The sequence below is a fragment of the Falco punctatus genome, assembly GCF_963210335.1.
Source record: "Falco punctatus genome assembly, chromosome: 6".
Classification (NCBI taxonomy): domain Eukaryota; kingdom Metazoa; phylum Chordata; class Aves; order Falconiformes; family Falconidae; genus Falco; species Falco punctatus.
In genome coordinates, this window is record NC_137585.1 from 30,157,201 (window position 1) to 30,182,985 (window position 25,785).

At 41.2% G+C, this 25,785-nt stretch overlaps 1 protein-coding gene across 3 annotated transcripts in view; it reads right to left on the minus strand.

Moving 5' to 3' along the window:
* The window catches only part of GNPTAB (N-acetylglucosamine-1-phosphate transferase subunits alpha and beta), a 46,505-nt gene extending 36,238 nt beyond the window's left edge, over nucleotides 1–10,267 (minus strand). The window contains exons 1-2 of one of the 3 annotated variants that reach the window (XM_080393558.1): nucleotides 10,033–10,267; nucleotides 5,110–5,195 (exon numbers count right to left, since the gene is read on the minus strand). In XM_080393558.1, coding sequence (XP_080249684.1) covers nucleotides 5,110–5,195; nucleotides 10,033–10,149 — 203 coding nt within the window. In that variant the 5' untranslated portion in view covers nucleotides 10,150–10,267. The remainder of the gene's footprint in view (nucleotides 1–5,109; nucleotides 5,196–10,032) is intronic. The other 2 variants (XM_080393557.1, XM_080393559.1) reach the window with 2 other exon arrangements.
* Nucleotides 10,268–25,785: the final 15,518 nt, after the last annotated feature.

Consider the following 25,785-nt stretch of genomic DNA (forward strand, 5'->3'; position numbering starts at 1 on the left):
AAAGTATAAAGACTTAAATCATACTTGCTGTTATTTAATTGCACAGAGCTAATAAGGCCTCAGCAGGACCAACTCTCTATCCTAGGAATGCCTCTTAGATATTAGCAACAGGGCATTTCATAAACCAACAACCTAAGTAGGGTACATATATTAACACTCTAGACACAGCAGTCAAATTTGTTCTTGACACAATTTAATATCTTGGGGCTGCTTCCAGACAGTTATGCATTTTCTAGCATATCTAAGGCAGAAGAACAAAAAGTTTTGGAGTACCTTTCTTCTAATTATTTATGATAATCTTCTGTACATGGCCCACAGTTTTGTTTCAACAAATACTCCAGGTTGCTGCCACAGGTGAACCTCTCACTCCCAGACGACAGGAAGATTCCCCAAATATTATTTTCAAAAGTTCCCGTGTCAACTACTCAATGCTTTCCTGAGCTGAAGATGGCCTAGCAAGCACTTAGCACTTCTATAACGCTATGATAGATACACAGGGTCACACAATGAGGTTTCTAAGGAAAGGTGTTCCCTACCCACCCCCTGCATTCCTTCAAAAAGCATTTTAAGACCCGGAGTATCTCCTCCACCTTCCTTTGCACAGTATGCCATGCAGACAACTTCCACTGAGCTCCATTTCCTACCAGCTGAGATTCAATAACTGAACTACAAAATTTGCTAAAAGGGCAGCCAGTAGCTGGTCACAGCACAATATTCAGGAACATTTTTTACTCAATTGCTACTCCCAACTGAGCTATGACACTTCAGAGGATAATGGTAGGTCATTCTGAGACAGTTTGACCATCTAAGAAGCAGCGCTGCCCTCCCCAGCACCACCCAGAACATCTCTCTTGCCTCTGACATGCACTAGCTTCTGGTTCATTAACAAGTGCAACTCAAGGCATGTTTTGAACTAAGAAGTCCTCCACAGAGTAGAAATTCAATGCAGGAGCTCTTAGACCTTTTCTACTTTTGTTGTGATCTGTTAAATTATTGGATTGACAGTCCCTTGAATGCTACAGCTAGGACAACAGTGTTTTAGGTGGAAGCACCTGACAAGTCAGCCAATTTCAAAAATGCTCAACACTCAGACTTCTGGGCAAAGTGCAGAGTTTACCCAGGCTTCAGTGAAGAACATAAAATGTCAAAAAAAACCCCACCCAAAACCCCTACTCCAACTCCTCCTAAGGTATGAGGCAATTTTGACTTCTATGAAGCCTCTCCCCAATTTATCATTTGCTGAAAGTGTGTTTCTATGCAGTAACACATATAACTATGTAATCTGCTACACTTAATTTTTAGCATTGAAATGACACCACATACAGCCAATGCTAATAAACTCCAGAGAGAAAAGGCATTTTTGGTCAGATGCAGGTTATGTCTCTGAACTAACCCAGGCACAGCAAGCTCATCCTTCATTACCAGTGGCAATAGAGACTAGTGAAAAAGACATCTAAAGCAAGCGAACTGTTTGCAGATCCACTAGCATAATTGCTTAAAATTTATCCAAATACTCAGATAAATTTTCTTAATGCATTTTTACAACATAGTTTGAGAAAGTAGTGGTTATCAAACATAGTAATAAAACCAGATATCATACACAAATTAATTTGTTGTTCCCAATTAGGATCAGTAACACTGTTAAGATTTCACCTCTTTGGTCTTTGCCAAAGCTTTCTAGTTGGTTTCATGGCTTCTTAAAAAGTATTAAGAATTTATATTTTGAAATGCACATATTGGCATTTTGCTTTAAAACTAAAAAGGAACAAGAGAGCCACTTCTGCTTTATTGCTCTCAAATGCTATTTTTCATATGCAGAGTCTTTTGCAAATAGTTCAAGGTCAGAAAAGATCAAAAACTTTCTCCCTCAAATTCTGTAGCTGCACTTCTCCTTCATGTGGATTTATACATTTGGTCTTCATCACAAATACCACTCTGACAAACAGACTAAACCCAAGATGATCTGCCTAAATATGAATTATGTTAACTCCTTTCTACAGAAAATCATCAATTCCCCCATTTGCTACTGCTTTTAATATCAGCAAACACAGACTTTGGGGACCCCCAGACAACACATCAAGGCTTATTTTGGATACTCCTTTACATTTTCCTCTTTCAAAAAGGTACCCATTTTTTACTTGCAGACCTAAAAAAAATAAAAATCAACAGGATCCTGCTTGAAGACAAAGACAAAGCCACCAGCTCTCCCATACAGGACAGGAGACCTGTCACGTGCTGCCTTTTCTATGCACCTGCTGGGAAGCATTTTCCATACCTGTGGCCTTTGTTTACATGTGACAGCCATGCTCACAGATTGTTGCTAGAAGAGAAAGCCTCATTGCCTCAGTATCCACTGTTGCTGAAGGAGTACAGCAGCCTCTGGATCTCTCCCAAGCTACCATACGGTGATCTCCAACCTTGCTGGGCCTCTTTACAAAAAAGTGTCAGTCCATTATGGCCTTAAGCTCCCCACTGTAAACTTCTCTGCTCTCCTAAATCTCTGTAATTACCCATCAATGGCAACTCAGCTATTCCATCGCTATTTTGGCTTCAGGACCTCTTGGCTCCTAACTGGTGCATCTTGTCTCTCCTGCCTCACTCTGCTCAACAATAAATGGCTCCCACTTGCTGTACTGTACTGAAATCAGTCTGTACATTTGAAAAGCTAAGGACTGTTCCTTCACATTTTGTTTCCATATAGATCTTGGAGTTTTAAATATGATCAGGCCATGTCCTGCAATAGCAAAATTACACTTCAGCACTTGCCAAAATGCAGAATTTGCTGGTGGAGAGTAATGAAATACAGTTCTCTTTCAAGACACTCATGCCTGCAACTTCATTATTTAGTTTCCTTCTCTCCTCTTTTTTGTTGTTGTTTCATTTTCATAACAAAACTAAGTCTTCAAAAATGGGTTTGAATGAAGTGGCTCAGTAAAAAGCCCTGGAGTCTCTACGCCACTGTCACAAGCTGTGTAAGCGTCTAGGGCAATGTTAAGTAGGAAGTTTAGCAGCTGACATGACTACCTAGAAAGTGCAACAGCTGGGATGCCAAAGGACATGAACAGGAGGGAAAAGCAAACCAAACCAGTTGATAAATGAGGCAAAACAAGAAGTCTCCCTTGGTCTAGCAGAGAACAACATTTAAATGGTGTAACTAATGATGTTAGCAACTTCATTAGTTTTATGTTACTCGGGAAGAACAGCTTTTTGAGTTTATAATCATACGGAGCTTGCCCACATGCACAAATTTGTCTACATGTTACACTGTTTTCTTTATAGAAGTTTATAACACAACTGTTTGACAAGGACAGAGATGTTTTCTTGCAAAGCTCCTAGAAGATAACACTAATTCAGTTGAAGGTCCATTAATATTTCCTAAAGACCACACAGATTTTACTGTCCACTAAGCAGTGGATCTGCTTAATTTCCAAACCAACAACCTTCCTGTTCTCCAATTTTGATTATTTTTCTCTAACACTAAAATAAGAATTTATTAAAATCAACAGATAAGCTAGGATCAAAACTGGAAGTCCAGAATCCTCAGTTTATGTACAAACCACATGACCTAAACATTGCATCAATGCCAGCCTCAAAACTCCGTCAAACTACCACTAGTACAGTGCATACTGCAAAACGGGGTCCCTTACTGCATTTGTGAAATTTGATAATAAAAACAAACTCGGCAATAATACAAAAAAACTTGACAACAATAAAACACCCTGACAAAGGACTTCTAAAAGTTAACAGATGCCTAAAAGTATATCTCCACAAAGACCCTTTGTTAGTATGAATTTTTATGGGAAGTTGGTATCTGCACACAAACATCAAAACAAACCTCCCTGCCATGCCCAGCATACCAGTATTAAAGGTGTGTGGGTGAACTGGAATAACTTAAGCACCCATTATGAAAATCTCAAGCTTTTGCTCAGGCAGCCAACAGTTCCTCTCCAGGCACTAGATGTTTTGCTTGCAATTCACAGCTAAGGAGTGCTTTACACACCAAAATGAAAGTAAGAAAACATCACAACAGTAACATTTTTGATTTTGTTTTGGACAAACTCAATCATTTTATAAAAGCACTGTCCTTTATCACAAAGTCAGGCATTTTAGTACCGACAGGAACAAACTAGCATGCTTTCACTTCAGTACTGACAAACATGTAAACATTAAGGTAATCATCCAGATGAGAAGCAAAGTGATACGGCTCATATATCATCCTTTGGAAAATGGAGGAGGGGGGTAAGAGATGAGTATAAAGTATACAGGATTCACTAACACCATGCAATGTATTATAGAGTTATCTCAGACCAGCTAAAGCATGACAAACTGATCTTATAACTTCTTCTGTCCCGTGATTCCACCAACCTCAAGGCAGATTAAACATCTGCTTTCAGTGTCAGGGTTTTTTTTCCATCAAGCATATCAACATGTAAGAGTCAGATGATATCTCCTTAGTAGCTTCTTCCACCTACCACTTCACAATCCACTGACTTCCTGAGCAACAGACCCCATGACTATTCAGACACAAACATTGAAACCACAGGTAGCAGCTAACACAACTGAAACATATGACCCCTCAGACTTGGTTTCCAACTTGCTGTGAGTTACCTCCCATGCATTCAGCTTTAAAAAGCTTCTTAATAGCTTTGTGACTTCTCTACTAAATGCCCCTCATGAGATGTCACAGAAAGTATAAGGTAAATAAAAAAAAAACCTTTTCAAAACATTGACAGTTGGAATTTTAAGCCCACAGGAACGCTATTTATATTTTCCTATCTTAATATGGAAAACATGTCATGTCCTCCCTTTATTGTTAACGTTATCACCATTTTGATGTTTTATTAGAGACGGGATGAATTAAATGCATTTCAAATGTAAACCGTGGTATGACTAGAGCTTCCAAATGCCAAACACCTTCCAAGCGGAGATATTAAGCACTAACTTACAATTTTAAAACCACTAACTTCAAAATTTGCTTCAGATTTACAGCCCATACAAATAAGGTCCTACTCAACGGTACATTACTCCATCTAAAATATTTGATTTGAATATTTGAAAATCCATTGAAGAGTAAAGTGTGCAATTCTGTTGACTGCAAATAAAGCTCACCGATTCTGAAATGATTTGCCAGCAACGTTGTCTCTGTATGAATCAAACATAACATGATACTGGTCTCTACTCCATTCCAAGACAACCTGCAAAGAAAAAAAAAAGAGAAAAATAAAAAACCAACACTTGACATCACCACTCTCTAAAATCAGACACCTACAACTCTCCTTTTGAAATGTTTAATCACAATCAATTTCATTCAAATTGATCTATGCATTAATGCACAACTGACCAGATCTTAATCTGAACTGTTATTACACTGAGCCAGCAACCAGACCCACAACTTAAGAGTGCACTTGGTTTAAACTTTTTTTTTTTTTTTTTTTTTTTATCTGCAAGAAAGGATTTCATGTTTTACGGACACACATCTTAAGCTACTATTCATTTAGGTTACCTCCCCCTCACCTCTTAGGCTATAAAAATTCAGGAATGTTTTCCCAAAACTGATACCTAAAATAAATATACTTCAATACAAGCAGGAAATCCCTACCCCACCCCACATAATTTTGCTTGTCTTCTTTTCTGTTCTCATACAGGGTATATTAAAGTGTATACACCTCTGAAATCTGAGCTTTGCAAACAGACAGGCCATATCAAATTATGCAAATTGAACCGGCCATAAATTTAAACACAATAGCTCTTTCCCAATACAGATGAAGTCTTACGTTGCACACAGATTAACCCAACAGCATAGCATTTCTGCAGTCTCCCTTCCACCCCCCTGCATTTCTGCCACCCCCCTTTAGCTTGACAGTTCGCCCAGCCCTGCAGTGAGCCAAGTCACGAAGCGAGACCAACAGAAAGATGAACCTTCAAAAACCAGAGCACTTGACCTTCCTCTACGTGGTTGTTGGAGCTGGTGAGAAATGGTGGGAACACTCAGCTGAAGGGAGGGTTGTCTTCCCCATCTTTATCCAGCCATCAAGGCTGCTTCGCTAAAACATCAAACTGTGGGCCACTTAAATGCCCTTTGCCAGCTGTCCCCATTCCCAGGCATTTACACAAATTAACTAGACAGCAAATCAATCTTAAGCCAGTTCTTCCTATGGAAAGCTGCAACTTTACATTCTGTTCCCATTCTTAATTGTACATATATATACATACGCAAAACAAAGGCACACAGTTATGTTTCCATTAATAACAAAGTATCTGGCATCATGGCTCTAAATAAAAAACCCCCAGACTTTTCAACACTAAAAATGCTTAATATGCTTCGATACAGCAAAAAAGCGTAAGTAATTTGAGATAAAAATAATATAAGACATTTAGGTTCTACTCTGAGATAAAATTGCTATGCTATCTTTTACAGTGAAAGTCCAACCTTATCTTGTGCTGAGAGGTTTAGAGATGAAGGCGTAGTGACTTATTTTACCTCGAGAAGTATGTATTTCTATGTACTGGAGAGGGGAAAAAAATATCAGGGAAGACTAGTACTTACTTTACACCACTCTTCCTAGATTTAAATTTTTATTGCTTATTTCTTGTATTACAGGAACACTGAAATATACCATTTCTCTGAAACAGCATTTGAAAATATAGCATAAAGACTACCTCCGTCCCTTTTAAGAAGATACACATCTCTTCTCTCATGCCCACTAAAGCAAATTAAAGCCTTCTAGAGAGCAGGGAAGCCCCATCATGTGGCTAGGTGACAAGACCATGCACACACACAGTTCCTGCCAAAGCTACAAACGGTCTCTTTGTAACCAAGATCACATCTGTGCAAGTTCATTCCCCTTACACAAAGGACACAATGTCCCAGGTGAGCATAAAATCTCCTCCCTTAAATACCCAAGTCAGAAAGTGTCTTAAAAACATACTATTACACTTTTTCTTGCATAAATCATTACATCCTTCTGCCAAATACACTAATTTAATACAGCACATAGTGAAACATCTGCTACTACTGATAATGACGAATTGATATACACTGACTGATCTGCTTCTAGAAGAAATACGGAAGTATTTGAGTAAGAATGTAATTTATTATACAAATAATATGATTTTCCAGAAGAAAAAGGCTAACTGTTCAAGCCTTGGCTTTTTGCCTTTGTGCATCTATAATCAAAAAGATCGAGGACAGACAACTTGAGAAACTCATTTAGAAAAAACATTAAGCTCTTCCCACCTGATACTTTTTTTTCCTGTAACTGTTCCCTCCTGTCACCTTACTTGTGTTGCAATAATGCCTGGAGGCCTCTTTGCTTTTCAAGTTTGCATACTGATACTATAAAACCACAAAGCGAACAACATAAAAAAAAAAAAGAGGGAGAGACACCCTCTATTAAGAGATACTGTATCAGACGGGTGATAACAGAGGCTCTGGCATATTCCAGTTATAAAACACTGCACCAAGCTGAGCAACCTACGGAAGGACAGCCAAGAAGGGCTGACAGGTACAACCAAACCGTCCCAAAACTTAAAGCTCATCTTACAGCTAGGTTACAGCATTAGCTTAAATCAGGCTACCCTACACATTTTTGCAGAAATATTCCTGAATCATGCTTAATGCACTGTTATTTCAGTAAGCTCAAGATTTTTTTCTTGAAATCAAGCTAATATTCAGCTTGAGGCTGTGAGGACACCATTATCAGTCCCAAATTATTTCCCCTAGCCATCCATTTTTACAACACCATTAATACTGATATTAGTATGAATCTAAGCAAGCAGATCCAGTTTTGCCTACCAGGACAAAAAAGCTGGCTCTAGGGGTAGGGGGAAAAGCAGAACTGCAAACGCTGCTCCAACACTAGGGTCTGATAAGCATTGCACCACGCTGCTTTTTATTGCTTGACAGTTCCCCACAGATCGTTAAAAATGTTTGAGCTAGTAATTACTAGAAAGATTTCTTGGCTTCATTCTCAGAACAGTGATGTATTTTAACAGTTGTTGCCTCATGGACTTTGTACTGAAGAAGATAAGTGTTTTCCATTCCCACTACAGTTGTCAGAAAAGGTCTAACAGTGTTTGCTCTCAGAAGCCTAGGCTCTCCTAAAGCCTTAAACTACCACTGTTTACCAAAACACATCACTTTTATGATTTAAAGTAAAAAGCAAGATGCACACAAACATAGCTTACCAAGAACACTCATGACCACTGTAGAGAAAAAGAAAAAAAAAAAAAGTTATTCTAGGTTTCTGTATGGTCATACCAGAAAGGGTGGGTGTTTTGCTAGTGTTTGGCGTCTTTGTTTTTTAAAAAACATTGCTGGTCACTTTTCTTTTTTCTCAACATATCATTTTGAAAGTTTACTCCTACAGGAATCTGCCAGATCTTTGCTCACTGTCTAAATAGTATCTAAGCTTTCCAAATAGTTCTAAAAGTAGCTCTAAAAGTGCTAGAAGTAGCAAACTAAGATTTGGTAGGAAAGTAATTCTGAGCACTGATTTTCACTGATTCTCTGCAAAATCAGCCATAACTTGGACAACTACCAAAGCGTTTTTTAATAAGTTTCTAAGAAATCCTAAAGTTGTCATTCTGAAGAAATGCAAAACTACACTCAGTTTCACAGCACCAAGAGGTACAATCCAAGTTGAGAATTGTACAAACAGGTGCTTAAAAGTACTACACTATGAATTTGCTGATGGCTTATCAAGTGTTTCAGGAACTTGTGAACCCTATAAGACAACAGGGATGAAGTACTTCATGCAAAAAAAAAAAGAGGTACAGATACACAAAATAAAAGTTTTGACCGTGCTACACTCAAGAGCTTCAGATAATAATCTTTACGGCTCTTCATTTTTTTCTGTATCTGAAAGCCCATCAAAATAAACGAGAGAAGAAAACAAAGGAGAGAGAAAAACCAAGGAAGTTTAGGAATCAGGAAATTCCTGTCTGTTTGCATTTAACACATGCCACCCTTTTACACTGACAAAAATACTGTAAGTCCCTGAATACTTGCTATATTTCCAAACACCACACTGAAGAACAATTGGAGTTTTTTTTCCCCTACAGATGCTTTAGTCGATGATTTCCAAAACAGATAGGGTAATCTGAAATGAAACTTTAAAATATACTATGCACTTGCATAAAATCATATATATAAAAATTAGAAGCTATATTGCATCATTTAAAAAACAGCAGGCAAACTGAGTAATAAGCAGCGAGCAATGTCACAGACCCCGCTGAGCTGAAGGCAGCTTGGAGAGGCTACATTTAACTCTTTAAATTCGGATGGAGAAAGATTTTGTCACTCCCGGTTCCCATTTGAAGGGAAGGTTACACCCAGCACGGGCTTTTAAAGTCAAATAAACCCAAAATACAGCGGTAATTAATCACCTGATGGGGGAAATGGGAAAAACTTGCCCCAAAACAGGCCGCCAGCTGCTGGAGCTGGCAGGTTTGCCGCGGCTCCTCGCTGCCAGGCCCCGCCAGGCTCCCCGGGGACACACCGCCAGGCTCCCCGGGGACACCCCGCCAGGCTCCCCGGGGACACCCCGCCAGGGCCCGCCAGTGCTGCCCCGGGGGCGCTCCCGCACGGCGGCCCCGGCCCGCGGGAGGGGAGGGGAGGGGAGGTGCGGACCCTCGGTCCCGCAGCCCCGCGGCCAGCGCCACGCACCGCACCGACACGGCGGCCCGCGGGGCGGCTCGCAGCCCGGGACGCCAGGGGAGCAGCAGCGCCGTCCTCTCCCTTTACGTGCTGGAAATACAGAGCCACGGCCAGCGCGCACGCCCCAGCCGCCCGCTGAAGGCGCCCGCTGCTCGCAGGGACGTGACGACCGCCCGGCTCCCGAGAGCAAACACAGTCCCGAACCGAAAGGCACCCGCGCCCGGCGGGCCGTGCCGGGACTGCGCCGGGCGCCGCCCGCGTACAGGCCTCTCCCTGCCGGCACCGCTCGGCTCCGCACGGCCCGGCCGGCGCTGCCCGCAGGAAGGGAGGGGAAGGGGGGCAGCCACGCCACGCCGGCGCGGCGCCGTACTGACCTCCCCGAACTGCAGGGCGGAGACGATCATGAGGACGAGGCCCCCGAGGCAGAGGCAGGGCCCATACCTGTGCGACAGGCAGGTATAGGTCTGGCGCTGCAGGAGCTTTAGCAGCATGGCCCGCCGGCGGCCGCCGCCTCGCCCGGCGCGGCCCGACCCGGCCCGGCCCGGCCCCTCACCGCGCTGCCGTGCGCCGGGGCGGGCGGGCGGATCCCGCCGCCCCCAGTGCCCGCCCCGCTTCCGGCAGCGCCGCCGCGACACCTGGCGCCACCTAGCGGCGGCCTCGGGGAGGGCGAGGCGGCGCCCCGAGCCGCGCTCTGCGGGCTTGTTGCGGGCGGGAGCACTGCCCCGCACCTCACGGCTGCCGGGGTCCCGGCCTCTGCCGTCCCCCGCTTCTCCGCCGTTTTCATTCTGCCTTCCCAAGGGCCCAAACACCGAGGCAGCAGGGGCCGCGCCGTACGGGTTTTTGCTTCCCCGGCTGCTCTCTCACGGCGTTGGGCGCTCCAGCCTTCGAGGCGTATCAACAGTACAGACCCGCCGGAGGCGGCGGGACTGACCCTGCAGGTTTTTTCAGAAATCATCCGGATGAAGCAATCCGGACCCAGGAGCCTGTTTGCAGCAGCTGGGCCAGAGCATGCGCTGCGCTGGCGGCGCTCCCCGCACCGGAGCGCAGCGCCGCACGCGGGGGTGCGCGCGGGAGCCGCCCCCCCAGCTGCGCTGCACTGTCGCGACCGGACTTGTGACCCCTCCCCCTGTGAGTTACCTGCTGCCTGTAGAACAGAGCTTAAACGTTTTGACGTGTAATGTCCTAGGTGATCCTGAAATCGCTGACCCACAAGACGATTTTTCTGCGCACCTAACGCCTGCCCAGCTGCGGCCAGCAGAGCTGCACCACCCTGTCGTGCTTCCAGGCGCGCCACACCGTGAATCTGTTTTCCCCAGCTAAGAGTGAGTGGGAGGACTCTTGGGAATCATAAAGATACAGTAAAGCTACATGCTGAGATGCAATTCTGTGCGCACAGAAATTAAGTGCAGGCATAGATTCATGCAAGGGGAGCCACCAGGCTCGAAGAAGGTTATTCATGGAGCTCTTCAAGAACAGTTCTTGAGGCAAAACCATAATAACAAGAGACTAGTTAGAAGTCACTAGCTGACAGCAGACTCTGTTAAATCCTTAATGTGCATCAATCTGATTTCTGTCACGAAGTGCAGCCATCTGCACAGGACACTGCTGGTATCACCACTGCCAAAAGTTTTGTAAGAAACTATGGACTAGGATATTGTTTATTAAGATTTATGTTAAGCATAATGTAAAGACTAACCGCCAGATGTCCAGGATGCTGCTTGTAAAAGAGAAGATAACCGCCAGACAGAAACAAGACAGACGACCCCATATAAAGATATATGAGTAAGGGGTTAACACCTCCACTACATCCAGGATGCTGCTTGTAAAAGAGAAGATAACCGCCAGACAGAAACAAGACAGACAACCCCATATAAAGATATACGAGTAAGGGGTTAACACCTCCACTACTTCATAAACACGAAAGTAAAAGTATAAAAAAGGACTGTTTAAACTGCTCAGGGCAGCAGTTGGTGGAGCGCAGACTCCCCTGCCGTCCAGCGCTGTTTTTGCTCATATTCTACTTGCTATAATTAATAAAATTTTAATTGGATTATGATCCGTTGTGGTCTCAATTTATAACAGTTTCTTCAGGCAGAATGGTGAAAGGCACTTCTGGTTACCACAGCAAAATGATGTGGTGTCGTAGGCGCTCATGAGGGCAAGGACAGTAGCGTTTATCTCTGTAGCCCTTTACCACTGCATTGAAAGGTCTTCTTCTAAGTATTTCTTACAACTCACTGCAGTGACTCCTCTGAGTAACAAGCGTTACCCTCCTGTTCTTATTTTTCCCTGTGTATAGTAATAAAGCCTGACCGTTTCCATAAGTTTGTCCTAGTATATTTACACAGTTGTGGCGTGAGAGGGCTGCACCTGGCCATACTTCTTTAAGAAGTGTCCCAGAGTGCGTGGCTTTTTTGGCACTGCTCTCCCAATCCACTGAGCCCTACTCCTATTTACCTTTTTGGTGTCACAGTGTTTTTCCTTCCTTCATGGACCACGGGACAGGATGGCAAATTCACTAGGGCCTACCTTCCGAGTCTCAGAGCCCACCACACAGTGCTGTGTGCCACCTCCTTATCCTGTGTTATCAGCATGGTTATACTTATTTGGCCCTTTACAATAACCCAGCCCTCCAGTCTCAGTACGCAGAAGCTTCTAGTTAAGCTTTTATTGCCTGGCGTGCACAGCCAGCACAATCTCCTAACCCATGCAGTCTTCTTCCTTCACGTGTTCTCACCAATGTACCAAAGTAATACCCTGGAGGAATATAATATTTGGAGGTCTGCTGGTGCTTCCCTCACTTGCACCTCCTGTTCAAGAACTGTGCTATTATTATTGAGCCATTATCACTGAATGGCGGCACCTCTTTACCACCCGCTGCAGCACTGTGGCTGGAGTGCTAGTCATGGCCTGGTATTCTGAGTCAGCAGACTGAGGTTTTCATTCAGAACTGAGGTATAGCATGTGTGCACACTAAAGAAACAAAACCATTATTTCTGGTGAATAACACAGCAGAAAACGCAGAAACAGACTAAAACATGCTGAAGATAGGCAGCTGAGAGACATAACAGCAAAGTAAAGCAGAAAATCAGTCAAGGAAAACTGGATGACTACAAGCCCTGGATAAATAACTAGTGCAAAATATGGAATGATACATTTATACAGATTAATAAATACTTCCATATAATACCAATGTGAAGACACCATTAAAATTCTCATGTTTATATGATTTTATAAAGTATCAGCAAAAGTATTCCAGCACATATAGAAATGTAAAAAGCTACCATACAAATCATGATGAGACTATATCTGTCCTTGCTTCTAGAATACTCGTGTTCAAGGAATATATATTTAAACTTAAACAGATGCACAGAAAGAAACAACCAGATCTTCTGAGAAGACACTAAAAGATTTTGGCTTGTTCATGTTACAGGAATGAAGATCAGAAGTTTATTTAAACTAAATACAAAACTTTCACCAGGTTAAAACACAATAAAAAAAAACAACCCAAAACAAACAAACAAACAAACAAAACAAACAAAAAAAAAAAGGAGAGCAAAAAAGGTTCTGGAATATATTTTTCTTTAAGAAGCAGGAATTTCTTTAAGAAATAGGAATAGCAAGAATACCTATTAAGCCTTGAGAGACAGCTTAGCCAGCTTCTGACAGTAGACAGGACTCTATATTCCAGATGTTCCCCTATATTCCCAGTTTGCCATGGATTTATACGCTGTTGCTGTCTTCAGTCCATCAAAGGCTTAATTATTCCATGCAACACAAAAAGGCGTGATGGAAAATGAATGAAAATAAGGCCATCCTCAACTTGCTAATTAATTGCAAGGTATTATGGTATATATAGTAAATGCAGATTCAAATCTGGTTTAAGACAATCTGAATCCAAGTCGCTTGGATCCTTACACATTTGTCACTAGAAATTCTTACCAAGCTCAAAACCAGAAACTGGATCAGGGACCTTGCATTACTTTGCAGCTGGCTTCGTGAGCATGTCTCTGAAAGGGGAAGGATTCAGGCCAGACTCTTCTTTTTTTTTCACATTTTATCTAATACATTGCTTAGGCAGCTGTCCAGGTGAGTATCTTGTTATTGCACCAAGAACAAGATACTTAACTTTCTTCATTTTCCACAGTCACTGTACAGGCAAATAAACCCAGATTTTCTGTTTGGAGCAATAAATTCCACTAGGTGTCAGAATATCTAAAAATTAGATGCTGCTGTTGTAATCCAAAGTATACTCAAGGGCCTTGCCAAATCACTATCCATGTAAACCATTAGGCCCTTGGAATGATCTACTTAACTGTACTTGTATTTGTATTAACTTAAGATGCACGTAGCAACACTTACAATAAAGGCATGCTTTCTGTGCAATATGAATTAATCTAAAATAAGCAGTCAGATAATTATAAACACACTTTATGTTGATCCTGATTTTCTGCAAGTTGCCTTCACCAACTTTTTTAATCTTTTAGATCTTGGAAAGCTCTTTGAATTTGAGATGTTTTTTTTTACTGTAGTCAAACCTTTTTCTAAGAGGGGGTAGAAGCTACTTTCAAAAGGAAAGTAATAACTACTTTAAATTCAACTGGAGAACCTGTAATGTTCAAAGGCTTGAGGAAGGCAGGAGTTGCTGCTACTCTTCTTCATATCTATCCTAGGAAAACAGCAATCACTCACACTGTTCCTTAGAAAAGCTGAAGTATTGTGGAATACTTTTTCCAGATGTTTTGCATTCTAATTTTCTGGGAAGAGAGAAGACAAAGAGCTAAACATCTGAGATAATTATGTAATTATCTTTTGTTGAGGCAGAAGACCAGAAACAAGCAACCTACCATCTCAAGCTTCTTTGTTAGCCAAGAATAATATTCACTGCACAGTCCATGAATCTTGTGCTAAAGCAAAGAGAATTAACGTCCTCATAGGCTTCCAGCGTTCATCACTGTATGGCCTGTTCAACAAACATGAATTAATCTTGTAGCGCCTCTGTGAAGTAAATATTACCAAGCACAGAGACAAAGATAAAATTCAACAAGTTTGATGCCTGCTTCCACTTTAGGACCAACTTTTCACAGTACAGGGGCTAACTGATAGTACTCTGAAGGCTCAGCAGTTCACTCTTAAGGACTTTGTTGCATTTGTGAATGCTCAGAACTTCTCAGCATTCAGAGGCAGCAAAAGTTAGGCAGGCAGAAGTAAAGAACAGAGAGGTATTGACTTACTGTGGAAAGTTTGAAGCGACTTTGCTGTCCTTATAGAAGAGTTCTGTAGCAGCGGCTGGGGCCAGTTTATATTTGCTTATTGTAATTACACAGCTATCATTTCTGTTCCTGCCTTATTCACAAGAGATCTTCTAAGAACTTTTGTAAAAACCCTAGAAGTTCTACACAGCTGTGAACAGGTTCACCCCATGCGCTGAAGGATGGAAAGGAGAAAAAAGCAGCCAATTATTTCACTCGTGTAATGCACATGCTCAGAAGGATTAAAGTCCTCAAAAGCTCCAATAAAACTATCTAAATACCTATTGATTTTAGTGGCAATCTAGACACCTGACTGAATGCCTGTTCCATAACTACCTTTGTGCATCTGGTCTAAACAGTCTCTTTTCAGTAACATATAAGAAAAAAATGTAATAAAAGCAGTTTTATCAGCATAAACGTTAATTAGCATAAACAATCCAGAAATCCTCCTAATTTTTCATTGGTTGTCAATACCTACCATTGAAATTACATCTCTATATCATGCAAAAGTGGCATGTGTATGTGTCCAGGGTAGCTTTGTCCTGTTTAGCAGAAGATGACTAATAGTGAAGATCTGTCAGCACGGACTTCAGGGCAGGTTACATGAGCTCCTGGTAAGACACATGTGAGCTGATAGTCCATATCAAAAGCTGCGTTTCCAGATCTTCACAACTAGCATGATCTTTAAGAGCTGGGTTAAAAGTAGCTGAGTGCAGTGTGACATTTTGGCAGCTGGGCACACTTGCTGACCCACCAACAGGGACCTACAGCCTCTCTCTACAGCTCTGGACCATTTCTTCCCCACCAAAGCCTTTCAAAGGTTTCTCTGCTACACTTGCATGTTCATTTACTACATTAACATACGTTAAGGACCAGCTCCTCTAAGAATTTATGTATCTTCTGTTCACCTAGGAGCCAACAGAGGACTTTGTAGGGGGCTAGACCTTAAAGAGCAGTCAAAACAGGCTGGTGTGCTTGTCAGTATTTTGAAGACCTGCAGCACCAGAAAATGGGAGACAATAGGGCCTTCTAGGTGTTCTTCCTCTGACCCTCCACGCCCCAAAAATCTATATCTGAATGTTCATATCTATGCTTCTGAAATGTAAAGCACTAGCCTTAGGCATATTGGAATGAGTAGCTCAGTACAGCACAGTGAATTTGGTAGTACCAATATCTATCAAATAAAATAATTAAATCACATTAATCATTCAGAACATAAAACAGTAAAAAACAATGACCAAGTAGTATTCCATCCTTTGCAAAATTTTTCTCATTTTGATTCACCATTTATAGAGATCTTAGCCTTTAATATGAGTCAATTCCACTGACGTTACTCCTAAAATAGAGTGAATATAAGCGATCAGTTTCTGAAAGATTATGTTAGACCCTAATGCTACATCTTGTAATAGATTATCTCTAAATCAGTCCGCAGTAATTTTAGCCTCATGAGTAAATGTGTTCTCATTATAGGCAGCTAGTGAGAGTTTTCACTTAGTACTGCCACAAAAGTGGAAATTTTAAAATTGTGCTCAGTACTTCAGTGTGTCACTAGTTTTGAAAATCGCCAGATGTTCCCCTCCTAACCCTCTGAATTGGTATGCAAGGAATACTTATGACTTCTTACTTGAAAATTTTGTTGATGTAATATAGATATTTTTTTTTCTTCAGACCCCATTTCTCTATTGGCCTCATTTCTCTAGAGGAAAAAACATTTTATTATCTCTTACACAGCAGTTAGTCATCCTACCCTTTCCACTTCTTTTTTATATTTGTGCAGATACTAGAAAGGATATTTACAATAAGCTGAAGATCTTGGCTAGTAAATATAGCTATGACTAAAGAAAAAAAGAGGAAAACAATAATATCTTAGAAGCAAAAGAAAAAGCAGTAACTGGAGAGCAAAGGATTGGAACAGCGGCATTTTGAAGATCTCTGAAAGTGAACACCTACACAAGGCTGAGGCAGCATGTGCACCTGGCACCAAAATCAAACTTTCAAAGCATAATACCAACATTTTACTCTGAAAGATGTCATTGTTTTCTGAGCACTTCAAACTAAAATAACAAATGCCTGCCAAAAGCCAGAAGAAACTCTTTGAAACTTTGTAGATACTGCACAATGTCATTGTGGTTAAATTAGCAGGCAGCTGGCCTGGTCCAGTTCTTCTTCAGAATGTCAACTGTTCTGTCCTCTGTGGGAAAAGGGATGAAGAGCCATCAAGAACTGAAATCAGTTAAATTGATCAGGGAGTTAGGCTGCAGCATATATGGAATGGAACGGAACAGAACAGAACTGAACAACAGAACAGAATAGGATAGAATATTTCAGTGGGAAGAGACCTACAAAAATCTAGTCCAAATGCCTGACCATTTCAGGGCTGACCAATTGTTAAAGTATGTTATTAAGGGCATTGTCCAAATGCCTCTTAAACGCTGACAGGCTTGGGCCGTTGACCACCTCTCTAGGAAGCCTGTTCCTGTGCTTGACCACCCTCTCAGTAAAGAAGTGCTTCCTAACGTCCAGTTCAAACCTCCCCTGGGGCAACTTTCAACCATCCACACCCCCCCTGTCACTGGGTACCAGGGAGAAGAGACCAGCACCTCCCTCTCCACTCCCCCTCCTCAGGAAGCTGTAGAGAGCAGTGAGGTTGCCCCTCAGCCTCCTCTTCTCCCAACTAGACAAGCCCAAAGTCCTTAGCCATTCCTCCCAGGATACGCCTTCCAGCCCTTTCACCAGCCTTGTTGCCCTGCTCTGGACACATTTGAGTACCTTAACATCCTTGAACTGCGGAGCCCAGAACTGCACAAGCGGTAGTCAATGCGAGGCCACACCAACGCTGAATACAGTGAGATAATCACCCCTTTTGACCAGCTGGTTGTTTGATGCCCCCCAGGATGCGGTTTGCCCTCCTGGCTGCCAGGGCACACTGCTGACCCCCACCGAGCCTGCTGTCAACCACCACCCCCAGATCCCCTTCTGCAGGGCTGATCACCAGCTACTCCTCTCCCAGTTTATACCTGTGCCCAGAATTACTCTGTCCCAGGTATTCTGTGCCAGAATCTGGCATTTGTTCTTGGGTGTTTTTGTTTTGGTTCTTCTTGTTTGTTTGTTTTATAGCAAGTTTTTGCTTTTTAAAGGGATATACTCCTAGCAACAAGCAATGATAATTTCAATAGATTGTGGCCTTCAAACCGAATCATATCTGTATGTCTGTTTCCAAAGTCCATAATGGAGTAGATGGAAGAGTCTGGAGAGTTTCCCCCAGCCATTATTTAATACATATAGTGTATATTAAAAATTATACATTATATAAATATGTTATTTTTGAAGTATTTCATTTCATCATGCTTTTGGAAAATGTACAGTTATTCTAAAGAGTAAAAAGGTATAATTTTGTACTTTAGCACTACAAACACAGGCTCTTTAGTACGTTGATGTCATTGTTATGTAACAATACTGGAATTTTATGTTTCTTTTGTTAATCCTACCAAATTCTAATAGCACCAGAACAAGATGTATGGATTTGATGGTTAGAATAGGCAGGGTAGTCTTTTAAGTCCATTCAGTGGCACACTTAGAAAAAAATGGAGGTGCATTTAGTGATGAGCAGTGGCCAAGAAGATTTTGTGGCTGTGTCAAATGGCACTTTTTTTACGTTACAGTAGTAAGATGGAGACTCAGAACATTAGAAGAGCATTTAATTTTGGTTATTACTTGATATGGATCAGAGTATCAGACAGAAAGGTGAAATAAATAAAGGACTTGTTTAGGATGAATAATTTCCTTTGTTGCTTGGAAATAAACTTTCTATATCTACAAATGCTTAAGACACTACAAAGAGAACAGAGTGGAAATAATTGCTACAAGACGTTTTTGGAAAGCCCTATTAACTGTTGTTCTTCATGTCTATTTTATTTCAGAACATGATAAGAATTCATCATGAGTCCTTTATCTTCATGTACCCTACATCTACATTTAATTGTCTCCAAAAAACCAGACATTGAATTCTTGCCTCGTGAGCCTCAAGGAACAACCTGAATCCCCTAGGGTGCATGCAGGGAGAAGGACCAAGGAGGGTTTCTCCAGCAGGGCAGTGGCAGGTGGACCTATGAGATGGAGCAACCCACTCAGGTGGGCTCTAATGGGCAGCCTCTGGTGCTGTCTATGGTACCACTTCCCACCTCACATTGAACCCTGATAATGGGCTGCAGCAATGCACAACTCAAACCACTTGAAAACCTGATGCTTCTGCTGCTGACATTCATGAGTGTGGAAAAGCTGGTACAGGGAAGATCCAGATATAGTTTACAATCTTTCCTCTGGGACTCCAGAGAAGTTGCACGAGCTTTTCCTCGATCCAAAGTTCCTCACCCAAATAAGAAGCAGTGATGCTGTGCTCCCACAGCTTATCACAATGCTCATGGCCAGGTTACAAAGCTGAGCATTTGATTATGCCTCATGAGGCTGGTTTCGCTGCACTTTTACTAAACAAGAAAAATCCTTCTGCCTTTATTCCATATTGTTTGTGGTCTTATCAGAGTTGCTATGTGGCACAAATCTTTGATATAGAAGAACTAAAAAGGACATTGGCAAAGGGCAAGAAAGGATGGAAAACTCTGTTTGTTAAAACTGAAAATACTAAATTGGAAAAAATATTTAGGTTTTTTTAAATTACATTTTACTAAGTAAGTCTGTTACATTTGTATCAGCTCAAAACAAGCAGTTCCAACATAAAGAGATTTCATAATATCACCCTAAAGCATGTGTGGCTGCCTTCTGTGGCCTTGTTAGACCTTGGTGTCAGCTGTGACCAGACACAAAAGAAGGAAGTTTATGAAAGGAGCAAACAGTAATGCAACTAGCAAAGTGCAAAGCATGGTATGAACAGGAAGAAGTAGTTGAATGCCCTATATTTAGCAATATGCTGCAGTAAAGGCAGACAAATCAACATCTGTAAATTGTTGTGGCAAATCTAGTTTAACTTGTGAAAGTAGGATCTGATTTTTCAGTAGTGGGTCCTCCTCACTTCCAGGAGTTTTTATGTGGGGAATAGCACATCATTAGCCACTTCTGCTGTTGAGAAAAAAACATTTTTTGACAGCTTTTGCTAGGATTGATCAAATTCTCTCCATTTAGACCATCCTAACTGGACTCAAGGTCATGAATTTCATTACTTCCTTTTCCTCTTCAGCAAGCAACTTAGTGTCAGTTGCTGTGTTCCTCTAAGAAAACTGCAAAGGTACTTTTCTCAGATGGCAAGGCCACATGAAAATCTACCATTTTGCTTTGAAAGGTTGCCTTTTCCGTGAAAATGTGTTTCTCTAAAAATGTAGTAACAGAACTATTGAAATGCTAGAGTCAAATTCTCCCACAGCCTGCTTTAGCACGTTGACTACCTCATTTAGAGTGAGGGAGAACAAACCCACTGCAGAATGGTTCATCTGCAGCTAAACAGTTTCTTTGTTGCCCTTTATACCCTACATTGATCTATAGTTCATGCTTTCTGGAAACAAAGATTGCTCTCACTAAACCCTTTCTTTTGAAAAACCATCACCTGAAAAGAAAGTGAAAATAGAGAGGAGTGGAGTTAAATATGTACATTGTGAGAGCTAATCTTCTCTAGGAATTCTAGAATTAAACTTCAGATCTCAGCATTATCAGGAGATATTGATCCAAATCTGTCCCACACCACTTCTATCCTTTTTCTGAGAGAAAGAACTACACAATTTCAACCCAGTAGTTACCTATCTTCATTCTTGAGTGACATACCAGTATTTCCTACATGTCCGCTGTTTTTTGACAAATGAGACATCTTTATCTATATTTTGTTTAGATGTTTGGCTAGATATTATAATCTAGATAACTATGGAGGCATAGAGGCAACCAAAACAAACTGAGCAAAATAAACCATCTTTCCTCTTCAACAGTAACACCTGACAACTACTTTACAACTAAATCACATTACTTCCCAGAAATATTAATGTAATGCCATGAATGCCTCACAGCGCAAGACTTCACAGATGTAAATTGTTGTTACTGCTAATTCTGAACTGCATGTAAGAAGTGAAAATAGCTTACACATGCTTTTGTTACTGAGAGGTCACAGACATTTGGCATGTGACCACAGAGGAAGGGAAGGGATGCCACAGACCACCCTGAACCCTTCACACAGCAGCCTGCAGGAGTTGCAGTTAGTGTATTTGATTCCTCCTGTAAATGTCCTTCTGGCACAACCTGGGGCTGGCAACGGTTTCCTTCTTTCCAGCCAATACCATCTTTACCACAGCAGTCCCCAGCTGCTGCACAGTTGTCACACCCTCCTTTCCTTATTTCACCATACACTGCTTTTCTCTTCACAAGCAACAAATTCTTCCTCTTGCCTCTCACTTTATTCCCTGGGAAGATCTAGTTCTGCTTATGAGCAGTTGCAAATTTGTGAATTCCAAAGGGTATGTTGTTATAGTAGAGCTCCCTGGATATTCAGGTCTGGTTACATATAAATAAATCTAACAAATAATCTCCGAGTGCAAAATCTGCAGACCTTATGTTTTTATATTCTAAATGCAATCTCACAAATTTTTAGTTTTTTTGTTCTACACTGGAAACACTTTCAAGTTTGAAGAAGGGTAAAAGTGCTAGGAGAACAGTGAAGAAACAGGCTAGAAAAAATTGTATTTTCAGTTTTATTTAGGGTTTTGAATACTTGTGTATGACAGCCAAAGCAAGCTTGGGAGGTACCCTTTAGTCATCTTTAAAAAATACATATGATGTTAGACAGAAATTGCTTGGCTTTGCTGTAGAGTTTGCAGGATTGGCAGGTGTTAGCAAAAAAAAATTTAATCATTCCATTCATTGATTAAGGCTGCCTTTTTCCTAGTGCTTGTGTGCAGCAAAATAAAAGATTTCAAGAAGTAACTGAACTACTTAACCTCTCTCTTGCTCATGTTCCAGGCTTTCACTGCTGTAATGTTCCCATCTCACTTGTTCTTCCATCTTACAGCAAATTCTTTACCAAATCAGGGAAGTAAGAGCTACCATGACTATTCTGCACAGGATCTGTTTGAACACCATGGAGATAATAAAGACCAACATGTTTGGGGAGGGGAGACACAGTAGGTCTTTCATGCTCCAGATCATAACAAATGATTTTGGAATCACACATTGCAGTCAGAACTTTCTTATTTCATTCAGATATCTTTCAAAATCTGCCTAAATTAAGCTGTTCTGCTTCTCCATACCCTTTTTTTAAAACCAGTAATATTTACAAGCCAATCTAGAAACCCATTGTTTAAATACAAGAAAGCGTTCACCAGAAAAAATGCTCTAGATGTGACAAATAGAAATACCAGAGAAATGTGCAAGAGATCTCTCTAGATTCAGAAGGTACTATTCAATATTCTTTTCGTCAAAGCTCAAAGTGAGATGCTTATGTGTCTAGAAAATGTGATTGTCCCACTATTGTTTCAATCCCTGCGCCTTCAAACCAGCCCTTCCCCACAAATTTTTTCAGGTACCTGTGCTTTCTGTTAGAAAGAGAATGCCTACCAATTTCAAATAAACTTTTCACCAGCAGTTGAAAAAGTCCATGGAGTACACACCATGAGGCAGCAGGAGTGCATTTGAATAATGAGTGCATTTTTTTTGATCAAAAGAGGAGCAGAATGGGAAAGAGACAGGTTTTAAAATCCCTATATAACCATTCTCAAATTGAAGATGTCAAGGCAAAATTTATTCTAGTATTTTAAAAACTGAAGGGTGCTACATAGGTGACATAACAAAACAATGAGCTTCTTATATAACTTTTGCAGATTTCATTATGTGCCTTAGTTAATTAAAATTACCTGACTTTCCTCAGAATGTAATGTGATAAAGAAAATGTTCACATATAATAAATATAAAATCCATGGAAACCAGATTGTGAAAAAAATAGAAGAAAAGTGGGGATACAAGTACCACCAGCGTAGCCTATTTTAGATCTCTTCCATTTCCTTTATCTTCATATGTTTTCAGATCACTGACATGGATGTTACTATTTTCATATTTTGACATATCTATTATTCTAATAATTATAATACAATATTGCACTGACAAGCATAAATTTATATCAATGTTTTAAACATATAGGAAGTAGTCCGATCACTTTGTTAAATCACAGAATCATGGAATGGTTTGGGTTGGAAGGGACCATAAAGATCATCTAGTCCAACCCCCCTGCCACAGGCACAGACACTTTTCACTACATCAGGTTGCCCCATCCAACCTGACCTAGGAACACTTGCAGGGATGCATCATCCAGTTTCTCTGGACAACGTGGTCCAGTGTCTCACCACTCTCATAGTGAAGAATTTCTTCCTTCTATCTATCTATATCTACCCTCTATCAGTTTAAAACCATTAGTCATTGTCTTCTCACCACAGAGCTTGGTAAAAAGTCTCTCCCTGTCTTTCTTATAAGCCCCCTTTAAGTACTGAAAAGATGTAATATGGTGCCCCTGGACCTTTTTCTTCTCTAGAATTAACAACCCCAACTCTCAGCCTTTCTTCACAAGAGAGATGTTCCATCACTCTGCTCATTTTCTTGGCCCTCCTCTGGACCTGCTCCAACAGGTCCATGCCTTTTTTGTATGGGGGACTCCAGAGCTGGATGCAGTACTCCAGGTGAGGTCTCACCAGAGCAGAGCAGAGGGGGACAACCACCTCCCTCAAACCACTGGCCATGCTTCTGTTGATGCAGCCCAGGATATGACTGGCTTTCTGGGCTGCAAGTGCACATTGCTGGCTCATATCTAATTTTTCATCTACAAAAATCCAGTGAAGCTACATTAAAGTCCATAGTTATTTTATATTTTTATACCACTAGTGTTTTTATATAGTTTATCCAAAGCACAATAAATCAAAACACATAGACTTTCTTTGAAATATCACACTAATGTTCTCAAGTCCAGTAAATTAGTTCCCCCCAAGTTTGAGTAACTTGTATTTGTTACTCCTTACAGCTCCTAATGATCTTTTGAAGATCAGTGCTGCTGACAAAAACAAGTTAATCGTTCAAATTATATGTTGTTACTGACTACCTCCTATAATAAAAGTATGAAGTAAAGAAACAGCACGTGAGCTGTAATAAATATTTACATAGCAACAAAGTGCCTTTACTAGTGATTGCCAAACAGTAAGTTACCACCTGCTTGAGCCAAAGACGTGTCTTTTTCTTTCGCTTCAAATAATGTCCAGGCACTGCAAAAAGTCATGTGAAGAATTTAAATACTCAACTCTTCCTTAAGAGTGAGTTATTTATTACTTACAAAACTATAGCTAGTATAATGAGATTTTGCAGAACAGTGGATGAAACATTTTTCCAACAATGTGACTTAAATATTGATGCAGTAAAATACAGTGAATCCTATCCTCTTTCTACAAGGAACCAAAACAGAATACTACATTATTGACACACAAAAATATCTATTTCTATAACTACAGTGAACATAAATACATTTCTGCAGTCCATTTATTTACCAAAGAGGCTAGATATAGTGCCTGTATGGTATCTCTTTTCATTTTCTGTTTCAAGGGGAAAAAAGCAAAGATATCTTCTATTGAGGGGTAATTAAAAAGTTTTAAATCTGCATATATTAAGACAACTCAATTATTAATTTAGTTCCATTATTTTTGCACCTCTAACTTAAAAAGAAATAAACCCTTTCTTTCAGCCAGAAGTTTCTGCCATTCAAAATTACTAGAAGACAGATCACCTATGGAAAGATTAAGTATGAATTTGTAGGGTTTGGGTGGTTTTTTTTCCAAACCCTTGCTTTCCCTATACCTAAAATACCTCTTTCAGAGTAGTACAGAAGTATTAGCTAGTATCAAAACAGACGGGCTTTTTCTTTTTAAAGTGTTGGAGTGTAAACATGAAGTATCAGTGAATTATTAGACTGCAGTTGTACATTAAGAATGTGAGCAGCATGCTACTGCCAAAAAGCAAAGGGTGTTGAGCACCTCCAGTCTCAACAGTTGAATAATTTGTGTGATTACTTTTCTGTACTTGCACCAAAGAACATTGTCCCAAGGCTTATTAAATTTCTATCTGGCTTCCTAATGTCTTCAAAGGCATGCCAAGTACTTGATTTGTAACTTACTATGCTCCCACCACATGGAATGTGTAGTGAAGGTAGCAAGACAAGACTCACACTACATTTTCAAGGTGGCCAAAGGAAAGAGGTGGAGTATGCACGTATTTGTTTCAGAACGGTGGCCATGCATTTGAAAGGCAGGTGAGTATGAGCAGTCAAAGGAAATTGAAACAACTTTGACAGATTGTCATGGCTTCAGCTTAAACCAAAGCAAAAATGCGGAACACAGCGTGATTTTGAATTAAACTGTGGTTTGCCTCTAAGTGTGTGAAAAAGTGAATGCCCCAGAAGATCAGCGGATCAAGGCTACATGATGTGCTTGGAACGAAAAGTCCCAGGTGGATGCATTCTGTGCCATGTAGGACTCCACGAGACCTTCAAACCCCAGAGTTTCTGAGCCCAGCTAACGGGGCTCACCGTCCTTACCCCCCCCCACCCCCCCCAAGATCTCCGTGGGCTTCTCGCCAGCCTCGCAGCGAGCACAAGCTGTGCAGCTCGCAGCGATAGACGTGAACACTTTTTAAATCCTTTTCCTTTTAAAGATAGATGTGCCAGCCCAAGCCGCCGGCAGCCCCCCAGCCGCAGAGGAGGGCTCCCCGGCAGCACAGCCCGCCTCCCTGCCCCGACCGGGCTGTGCGGCCCGCAGCGATGGGCCGCGCCGGCGCTGGGCCCGCGGCCGCGGGGAGACTTTCTGCCGTCCGCCAGAAACTCTCCGGGCGCTTCCAAGTGCCGGCGCAGGTGAAGGG